Source organism: Rhagoletis pomonella, unplaced genomic scaffold, assembly GCF_013731165.1.
Source record: "Rhagoletis pomonella isolate Grant_MI unplaced genomic scaffold, Rhpom_1.0 Rhpom_scaffold_00007, whole genome shotgun sequence".
NCBI classification, from domain to species: Eukaryota; Metazoa; Arthropoda; class Insecta; order Diptera; family Tephritidae; genus Rhagoletis; species Rhagoletis pomonella.
Genome location: NW_023458561.1, coordinates 43072705 through 43083742, shown reverse-complemented (window position 1 = coordinate 43083742; position 11038 = coordinate 43072705). Strand labels below are relative to the sequence as shown.

The 11038-nt window shown below is 32.1% G+C and overlaps 1 protein-coding gene across 2 annotated transcripts; it reads right to left on the bottom strand.

Moving 5' to 3' along the window:
• Positions 1 to 3088: 3088 nt before the first annotated feature.
• Positions 3089 to 10635, bottom strand: LOC118742865 (larval cuticle protein LCP-30). 2 transcript variants are annotated; one of them, XM_036475270.1, is made up of 7 exons: positions 10401 to 10635; positions 7898 to 8036; positions 6814 to 6843; positions 5895 to 6045; positions 5788 to 5803; positions 4596 to 4759; positions 3089 to 3916 (listed from the first exon to the last, which is right to left on the bottom strand). In XM_036475270.1, the coding sequence occupies exons 1-7, from the start codon at positions 10434 to 10436 to the stop codon at positions 3364 to 3366; spliced, it is 1089 nt and encodes a 362-aa protein (XP_036331163.1). In that variant the 5' UTR covers positions 10437 to 10635; the 3' UTR covers positions 3089 to 3363. The 2 variants fall into 2 exon arrangements, with proteins under 2 accessions (XP_036331163.1, XP_036331164.1); XM_036475271.1 differs by lacking the exon at positions 6814 to 6843.
• Positions 10636 to 11038: the final 403 nt, after the last annotated feature.

Below are 11038 nucleotides of genomic sequence, written 5' to 3'. Positions count from 1 at the left end.
TTGGGCGACTCTCATCGACCTTGAAATTTTCATAAGTAGGTACGTATTCATCATCTAATGCTATACAATTTTTTATTATTGCCTTATATACTTAGTAAGTAATTTTTATTTATTCACAAACCTGGTTAAAAAATTGCGCTCACGATCGTTTTATGAGCCAAGCTGAGTTGCCAAGCTGCCAAGAGATATTTGAGAATTGCATGAAAAATGCATATCCTCTTCAGCACGAGCGAAAGGCTTTTAAACAAAAGTACGTGTGCATATTCACTGCACTTGCGTTTGTGTGGGAAATGCATGAGTGGCGCAGCTAATAGTTTTTCAACACAAAGCACAAACCTTTTAATGAAATAAAATTTCCGTAGAGATTTACCTACTCAATGTATTTTCTCTCCCTGTACAATGGAAAATATTTACTCCATTTATAAATCTGTTAAACAGACTTATTTCTTAATAATTTTTTCGCACCGAAGAGCATCCGCATATTTTCGGTGTAACAAATTACTCAAGAATATTTATTGCATATTATCCACGATTATTGTTAAGTACCCGTATATTGCACACATTGCGCTGATCTGATCCTTAACTCTTTACAGTAAATATGGTTAATGTGACACCACTCACTTGGAAAACAAAAACGAGTAATTTATGTATACACGAACCCAACTGACGCCAACCTTCACTCACCAAGCCGGCCATATTACAGTTCATTCACATGGTCCTGCAAATCATAACTCCCCCACAGCAAAAATTCGAATACTATCCGCTTTTTACGCTGCAGTAACCAGTGGCCAACCGTACAGTTAATCAGCCAGCAAGTTTAATTAATTTCAACGGGTTTAATGGCTGTTGTTGTGCACAAATTTATTGCACTTCCTGGCGCAATGCGACGCCTCAATACATACAACAATAAATACATATACCCGTACATACATACATACATGAGCGATGAGCGTACGCTTGCGCTTGCCCATTGAAACACCCGCATAGCTTGAGTGTACGAGTAATGAGGTAGTGGGGCCATGCGATCGATCGTAACGATATGGTGGACGGGCGTGCGTTTGTGTAGTGTTGTAGTATACGGCAATGATTGCTGATGAACATCGTAAATGTCAACATGATCACCACTGGGAAGATCGGTGGATTGCGTTTTTATAGCATGCGTATATGTATGTAGTAGTGGTGTACTACCACCACCTGGAGAGGGGTGTGTGTGTGTGTGATGCGCGAGTATGGCCAAGAGCGTGGAGTTGCGTGCACATCCATAAAAGTTATGTGACCCTGAAATACGTTTTACTCTAGATAAATAAAAGAAATACATACGAGTATTGTACGAGTAAATTATAAATATACGGGTCTGAGCCAAGTGCCAAACAAATGTAAAAAAAAAACTACAGTCTACTTATAAAACAAGCTTAAGCGAAAACGCAAGCAAGCAGCCAAGTGGCTGGCGATCGTAAATGAGCCAATGAAATTTATTATTGCAATTTCGGCCGGGCAGCGAACGATGGCGATGGCGATGACGACGATATGGAAACTCGTAAAAACATATTTTTTATTAGTTCGAGTGATTTTTATGTAGTTTTTTTTAACGTATCTTCATAGGTACAGCACGCTCAAAAATGGTCGAATGATGATTATTTTTAAATATTCACAATGTTTTTCAAGTTAAACTTTTTTTTTGTAATTTTTTTTAGAAAAAATGTTCTATACATAATTTGGAAAAAATTTCAAATTTTCATAAAAATTTATATTTTTTTGGTAAACGTATCTTCATAGGTACAGCAACGCTGACATTTTTCTGTTTACTTTTTTTTTATAAAAACACTGTGCTATAATTTCAAACATTATAATTAAATTTAAAATAAAAAAATTTTAATACGAAATAAAATTTTTTAAACTATACATAATTTGGAAAAAAATTCAGACTTTTATCAAAATTTCAGAAGCTTGTTAAAACATTTTTTTTATAAGTTCGAGTACTTCTTATGTTTATCTGTAAACTTTTTTACAGAAAACTTATCTTCATAGGTAAAGCAACGCGCAAAAATGGTATTTTTAATTATTCACAATGTTTTTCACGTTAAACATTTTTTTATCATTTTTTTGTTTAATTATGCCTGCATAATCGCACGCATCATAATTGAGTTTTCAAAAAAAAATTTATAGAAAATGTAGAAAAAGTTTTAAAATTTTCATTAAAATTTCAAAAACTTATAAAAACATGTTTTTGTTTTTAGTTACAGTAACGCGAAAAATGGTCGAGTGATGATTATGTATATACAATGTTCTTCATGTTAAACTTTTTTTAGAATTTTTTTATAAAAATACTGTTCTTGCTATGACGATTTCTTAGTCGCTTCAAACCTGTATTTAATTAATAAAATTTTATGCGCTTTCACTGCGTAGCCAAAAGTTTTCAAACAATACAGTTAAGAAGTTCGATTTTTTTTTTAATTTGCAGATTTCTCATAAATTTTGTATGTACTTTGTAAATTTAATTATTATGTTTTCGTGGTTATACATAGCACGGAAATAATTTTTATAAAAAATTAAAAATAATTTAGTTTAAAAATTTTTGTGAATATTTAAAAATTATTATCATTCAACCATCTTTCCGCATAACTGTATGTCTATAAGAAAATTTAATTAAAAGAGGCATATTCGATTTCAATTTGCTAAAAGTTTATTTCGAGTTAATTTTTTTGTTAATATTATTTTTTTTTATTAAATATAACACATTTTTACGACTTATTTAATAGTTTTACTAATAAATTTATTAAAAATAGTTAAATATGACATAAATTCTTAGCATAAAATTTTTTTGTGATTTTTACGTGTGGATGACTTGTTCTTGTTGGGATAATTTTTTTGTTTGATTTCTTTGTTGCTTTTCATATGGGGGAAGGGTGTGTTGCTTGATGTGTATTTATGAGCGTGCTTTTATGGGACTCCCTCGATTGTTCTGCTTCCTGGTGTTGTGTGTATGATTCAATGTTATGGCCGAAATCAGCAAAAATTTCTTGCCACTGCCGACCTTGGCGAAGAAGTTTTGGCCAGCAGTTGCTTCATAGTTATTGCTGATAATCGCTGATGATTGCTGATATCCGTTCATGTATGTATGTAGATGTTGCGAGCATAGTTTGTTATTACGAATAATTTTTTTTTTGTTGTACAATTTAAATATTTAATAGAGGTAAATAATAAAAACGTTTAAATGTTAAAACATAAACGAGCCAATCTTTCGTAATTCTCAGCATACGTTTTGCAATTCGTCTAATTGATTTTTTTTTTTAATTTTCAATTTGTTAATTCTATATTTCGCCTTTCCTCTTAAAACATGGCACGAGTTCACCCAAGCATCGCTTATTTGTATTCTGCCGCGTAAGTTTGGGCTGCCGGCACTTCGTACAACTCCCGCTCATACTCTTGGTATTGTTGTTGGTATTGTTCCTGCTGTGTTTGTTGTTGTTGATATTGCGACTGCTGCTGTTCCTGTTCCTGTTCATACGCCAGTATCATTTGCTCGTAATTTTCCATTTCATGTTGCAATTCAAGAATTTGTTCACTAATCTCTTTGGGCATCTCTTCCAAATGGATTGACTTGATCTTGGCCATAATATCCTTGGGTGACATTTTGTCAATACGGAAACCACGTTGATCAAACATGGGCATTTCACCGCGTGATTTGCGCAAATCATCGACATATTTCAGCGCACGTGCAATGGCTTCTGGGATTGGTGGTGGTGTGGGAATATGATCGCCTCTGGGCACGAAACCGTTGTGGTTGCTTTCGTAGTGAACGCGATAGAGTTTGCCATCATCACCGGTGTATTCGTACAAGCCCTTGGCATCGGTGCCACCGTTCTTATGCAGCTTAGCTTGCTCTTCGCCATAGATGCCGTTTTCGGTCAAGTAACTGTGTGGGAAGAGGTGGAGAGAAAAAATAAGAGAGAGTGAGCGGTGATTAGATATCGATATGGCAAAAATATTTGGCAGATTTGAGCCCTGTTCCTCTACTGGTCGAACTGTAATTGATTGGCAATTTTCTGTCATTAATTGTTGCATAGTTTTAGGCACCAAATATTATAAGTGGTGAAATTTAAGTGCGCAATATATATTTTGAGAGTTTACAATATAAGCTTTGAGTTGAAAGTTTATTTTGGTTTGAAATTTCGCGCTTTTATGGCACAATTAGAACTTTTTCGAAATTTGGAGGCGAATGAAAGCTCACCGAGACTTAAACCGAAAAATTGTCATTAAGGCACTCTCAGCTTCGAGCTGACATTGTAAGTTAGGCTTGAAAGCTGGTGATATTTAGAAAAAAATTGGCTGTGAAAATGTGAGCCAAAAGGCACCGAAAATACAGAAGGCACCGAAAATGTGGCCATCGAAAGGTGACTCGCCACACGCTTTATTGATAATTCAGCTGTTATTCAACGGTCATATTCATAAAAAATAAATAAGCTTTAAAAAGCTTTGTATGTAAATGATAATTTTCATCAACTATTTTGATGCACAAAGCATTTTAAATCTATTTCAATTTTTATGATTAAGAACGTAAGCTTTTTAAATCAAATACATAGTATTTCACTTACGAGTGATCGTATTTATCCTGTTTGCGCACATCCTCCTGATGCAACACCTTGTATTTGCCCTCCTCATCATAGTTGAACAACACCGTGCGTGGTGTGGTTGTAGTGGTAGTCGTTGTTGTTGTCGTGGTAGTGGTTGTAGTTGTAGGTTTCTTCGTGGTAGTGGACTATGGTTTGGATTTTCGTGTGCAGATATTTTGTTTGTTTGATTGTTTTGTGGAGGATGGCAATAATGGCAGTGTATTTGTTGTTGTACGAATAATTGTTGGGTAGAATAGTCGCATATTGAATTGATTGATGATTGTTGATTTGGTGATTTGTTTTTTTTTTTTTAATTGAAAAAGGTGGAATTTTGTAATTGAGTAAATGCGCGCTTGACAATATTTGAAAACTACTAAGTAGTATGTAGCAGTATGTATGTATGAATTACATAAGTACGATACTTGCGGTAAGTGTAGGGTGGGGGAGTGCGTGTCGGGGAAGTGAACCAGTGTGCAATTGTGTGTGTGTGCATGATTTCGATTATGTTCAAGCTTAACTACTTAAGTAACTATAAAAATGTGTATAATCAAGCTCTGTTTGGTGGATGTGTGCGGGTGGTTGGTAGTGGACAAGTTGACAGTTTAATGGGCGCTTGAATTTGTTTTTGTGTTGACTTGAAAACGAAATTTATCACAGTATTAATAATAAGTTTAGAATCACAAAAAATTTTGGTTATTCAAAACTGTATTTTTATAAAAAAAAAAATACTTTACTGTTACTTTACTACGTTGTTTTTTTATTTTTAGTACACTTTATATTTAATTGATATTTCATGATTAAGTGATTACAGGATTTTGGTGACACAGGATCGTGGGATGCCGGGATGAGGGAATTCCTATTATTAGTTGCATTATTTTATGAATTTGCTGCTGTTTGCTTTGTTAATACTACATATTTTTAATGTGTGATTTGATTGATGCGGGATACTGGGATTGGATTTTTTTTATATTAATTTTTTTGGGCGGTGCTTTTTTTTTATTGCGCTGCAGTAAGGGATTTGGGCGTGTTATTAATCAGCTCCGTTTTCAATTAAATCAGCGGAGTGATTAACATTAGGATTGGCGGTGTTGGATGTTATGTCAATTTGTGGTTCATGCTCGGGGAAGCCATATTCCAATTTGATTTCAGGCACTTTAAAATCAGCATTACTTACTGTGTAAAGATTGTGGCTGTTAAAAGATTAATGAAAGACAATAATATTAATCGTATGTTAACAAATTTTAGACAAAAAAAGGATAAGGCTGTAATTATTTTACTTACTCATAAGGCACATCAATATGTTTGTACGGAATGTTAGATCCGTTATATGGTCCATAACCACCATCATAGGGGTATGGGATGTGCCTATAGAATCCAAGTTCTCGATTGTCGTGTGTGTGACGATAAGGTTGGACATTGTGCACGTAACGACCTGCCGAGGTTAAGGTGAATGAAACAAAAAAAATAAACCAGAAAAATATTTGGTTAGTTTTTACATTTTTAAAGTGTAGAGCGTGTAATTTTTCTTTTGTGCTAACCGCATTTAAAGCAATACTTGTTTGTAAACATGTTTTTAAAAGCATGTGTGTGTGAGTAGAAGCGTGAGTATTTGAGGGGAGAGAGTTAGTAGAGAAAGAATGAAAGTGCCACAAGGCGAGGTGCATAAGTGTTTTCAAGAACATTGCGTGAGTTTATTGCCTTGTTGTCTGAGCAAAAAGATTTCCGTTATATTTATTAACCATAGACCAAGAGATTGTTTAAATTTAAAATAGTCGACCAAAAGATAAATAAAAATTTTGAATAAAAACATTGGAAAATCAAAACAAAAATTCAATTTGAATTTCTTGCGCCTAAGTAGACGAATTTTTTAAGACAATTGTGGCAGTGATGCTTACTAGATTTCAATAATTTAAATTTTGTTTTAATTTTATTTATGTTACTGCCGATTTCACCGGCAATTTAACTAAAAAAATGTGATTTCACATTCTGCACAGTTCCCATATTTAATTTATATAAAAAAAATAAATAATTTAGCATTTAAATTGCTTTCGTGAAACTGGCAATTGATGTAGTAGTACATGGTTTTGTTTTTGGTAGGGATTCGGGTAATGTTTATGTGGATTTTGAATTGATTTTTTATTGATTTTATGTAGTTTCGCATGTGAATATATAATATTAAAAAAATAAATTATATCTTTACCCTGAGCATCATAGTAACCGCCTTCGGCGCCTAGAAGTAGATATTGTGGTATTAGAAAAAATACAAATAACACATGCTTGTTTGTACGCACTGAAAAGCAACGCAATTTACAAAAATTATAAAAAAAAATTTCTATACATATTTACTTATTTTTGTATATAAATATATATATATACACACATATGCACGTATGATCAACAATGTATATGTATCAACAACAGTAAAACTGTATACATACGAAATTGTGTTGAAAAAATTAGGTACAGTGACAGCGATGGCAATATTTAGCCACTTCTTACATACAAACATACATATCAGTATATACAACGATTTTGGTAAATTTACAAGTTAGTTAGTGTAATTAATCGTGTGAATCATTTGTAGCAATCGGTTTTATCTGCAGAGGTTAGGTTTAATTTTTAAAGTTAAAGCTTGCTAATGCTGGTGTGCACAGCTAAAAATTAATTGTACTAAATTTCTAAGGTACTCAAATATGTAGGCGTCAGTTAGTTGGTTAGAGCTACAAAATTAGTTTAAAATTTACATTGGTTCAGAATAGTTTTTGTTATTGTTAGTTTTTTATTTTTTTTTTTAGAATTTGAAATTACTAATTTTTTCATCGATTTTTTTCCATTCTTTGGATGGCTTTTTTATTCCTTTTTTCAAATTCTTGTTTTCCAATTTAAATTTTTTTTGTTTTTTTTAATTACTTTACTTTGTATTTTTTCATTTTTATTTTTTTCTTTTTTGTGTTAATTTTTTTAGAATTTTAAATTACCAAATTTTTTCATTGATTTTTTTTCCATTCTTTTAATGGCTTTTTTATTCCTTTTTTTAAATTTCTTGTTTTCCAATTTAAATAATTTTTTTTTTTTTGTTAATTACTTTACTTTGTATTTTTTCATTTTTATTTTTTTCTTATTTTGTGTTAATTTTTGTTTGTATATTAATTTGTGTGAGTACTAGTAACAACAACTACTACAGCATCATAACAGTATGTGAATGCGCAACACTACTCTATTAGAAAGCGTTGTTCACTTTGGAAGTTTTTTTTTTGCTTCGTTTGTGAACTTAAACGAATTACCTTCGCTTTGAGAACTTGGACGATATTTGCCATCATTGCTTGGGCGATATTTGCCGTCACTTTTATTATCTACGGAATTCTGATACTTGCCATTTTCATTATCACCAACTGGTATGGCACTGCAGAGCGCAACACCGGCCTGAAAAGAGAGAGAGAAGAGAAATTAGTTTAATGGCAAAATGGTACAAAAAGAAACGTTTTATTAAATGGAGGGCGTTATATATATATATATATCTTATATGTATGTATAAGTTTTGCTACGCTAATCTGAAAACCGCTTTGCGTTAAAGAAAAAAAAAATATATATATCAGAGAATACCAGCCATGGCAGTTGAGCCAGAGCCGTATTTTTAATAGCACAAATCTTGCACATTTTGTCTCAAAGTGATTGGAATATAAAAAAATAAAGCCAAAATGTCGCAAAAATATTGTTTTTTGAAACTCTAAAATAAAATTAATAAAATAAATATGTTCACAATATATCGTCTTTTAAAAATAACTTCCGTTTTTTCTTTTTTGAGATTTTTTTTGAAATTGTAAATCTAATTTCCCGATTTTCAATTTCCAGTAAAAATATTATTAAAAAAAAAATTATTTTATAACTGATATTTTGACATGTGCAAAAATCATAAGTATATTTAAAAAATTTTTAAAAACCAATTTCCGTTAACATGTTATACCTTCTTTTTTATAATGAAAAAAAAAATAAAAATTCATATTTCATATTCTTCACTTCCGTTTGTAGCGCGTTAAAATTTTACCAAAATTTAGAGAAAAAATATTGATTAAAAAATTCCAAAAACCCGTCTGTTCTACTTCTGTTCTGGCTACTTTCAAAAATTTGCATAACGAAACGCGAGCAATGCATACAATTAAATGCCAACTGCACACATGCCAGCGCACAAAAACAAAATTAGTTAATTTTTTATAAAATTTGTGCATATTTGGCTAAACAATAAATTCAGTGCTAATGAGTCATTTGAAGCTGCTGTGACAAAGAAGAGACAAATATAATTTTGTAATTTTTGTTGAAATATGGCAATATAAAGGTGTAATACACTTTAAGCTAGAAGCTTTTTTTTTAATTTTTTTTTTTTATCTTTTTGGCCTAATAACAATTATATGTATGTATGTAAAAAAAGCAAAATAAAAAAAAGAAAACAAAAAAATATTAAAAAAGTCTACGCAAACAAATTTAGCACTTCACCAAATTGCTATTAATTAAAAGAGCAGCCGACTTAGGCATTGCATAGTACCAGTATTTGTATGTACATACATACATATGTACATATGTATTTACTTGTACCAGCAGATATTTTAGGGTGTGTTGCACCACTGCCAACAACGGCGGCTTCACTTGAAGCTACTCCCAAACAATAACAATAGCAATTGCTGGCGCGCATTGCATGCATGTGTATGTGTGTGCGAGTGTGTGTGAGTGTGTGTGTGTGTGTAGGGACCATAAGCTTTAAGCGCTTGAAATTTGAATGCGCGCCATTTGGAATGATTGATAGTGCCAATTTGATTTGCTGTTTTTGCTTGGTTTTTGTTTTTGCCATGCAACGGTTAATTTATGAAGATATGCTAGTGCGCATACACGCATACAAATATACATATGTATGTATATGGATACATGCTTCAACATATATGTACATGTACATTTGTGCTAACAAAGTGCCTTAAGGCAAGTTCAAAGCTAGAAAAATGTAAAGGTCACATTCTAAATGTGACACACATACGCACACATATGTATGTACTTTTATATGTTGTATTTTTTTGGCAAATTTTTTTCGCATTCCATTGTTATAAATACTTTCGTAGTTGATTTCGATTGCATTGCATCACACAGCCAGTTAGATGACTGCAAAAATTCAATTATCATATGTTGTTCATCTGAAGGTGGTTCTGTTATTAGCAAGTGCGCAAAATTGCCAACAAAAAGTGCATTGAACTGTTAATTTGCTTTAATCAAAACGAAAAATATGAAAAAAAAACTTAAAACAAGTAAAATGTACAAGAATCAAAATTCTAAAAATATTCCTCATTGGGCGTTTTCAGTTCCACCACAATGCTGTAGCTTCAATTAAGCACACGATCTGCTGTTCAATAATAAATATGTGCACTTGATGAGGATTCCATTGCAAATGGCACTCATAAACTTTTGAATTTACTGTAAAAGCAAGCAGTAGCACATATTTGCAATAATTGCACATTTCCTCAAAGCACTTGCATACTGTGTGTATGTGTAAGTGTAGATTGCAGCTCGCTGCCATGGCATTCATGTCGTATGAGTAACTTATTGCACTGCATTTTGCCAATGTCTTTTCTTTTACAAATACTGGTCGCGCATTTTGCCGGTCATGTGCGCACTACACTAATTTGCATAAAGTTCACTGCAGCTATTTTTGTCTGCATTCTTTGTTTTGATATAATTTTATTTATTTTTTTTAATTTTTTAAATTTTTCCCAATTTTTATTTTTTTATCAAATTATTTTTACTCACCACAATCGTTACAAATAACATCACTTTAGCATTCATTTTGTTGTAATTTGTTGTTTTTTAAAATTTTCTTTAAAAAACACTTCACTTTGAATGCGCACTAATAACAACACAGCTTAACAGCTTATAAGCTTTCCCCGATTTATTTTTTTTTAATTTTTCTTCTTTGTTGCACTTGTCAAACTTTTTGCTTTCTCAGCTTCGTTTTGGTCTTGGCTTGTAATCCTTAAGCTTTGCTGGCTGCAACAGGAATGTGTGCTTACCGTTCAAGTTCAGCTTGTTTATATACGAAAGTAAAACGCTTGACTGGCAGGCATTGATTTTTAAGCGTATGTACGTATGTATGTACGTCTGCTTGATCTCAACACTCAAGTTAGCGTCATCAGTTGTCAGTTGGCAGTTGGCACTCAGTCAGCATCAATGCTCTTCTCAATTTAGTACAATACATACATACAACTCACTAAAAAGCAGTTCAATTTATTTTTTTTGTTGCTTTTGCTTTTGCTTTTATTATTAGTACTTTGTTATTGTTTTAAATTCGGTTTGATTTGTTTCACATTAAATTAAAAATTTCTCATTGCTGCGCCTACGTGTATTGTTGTTCTCATTATTCTTTTTGGCGTTGATAAGGTTTCCAAAAA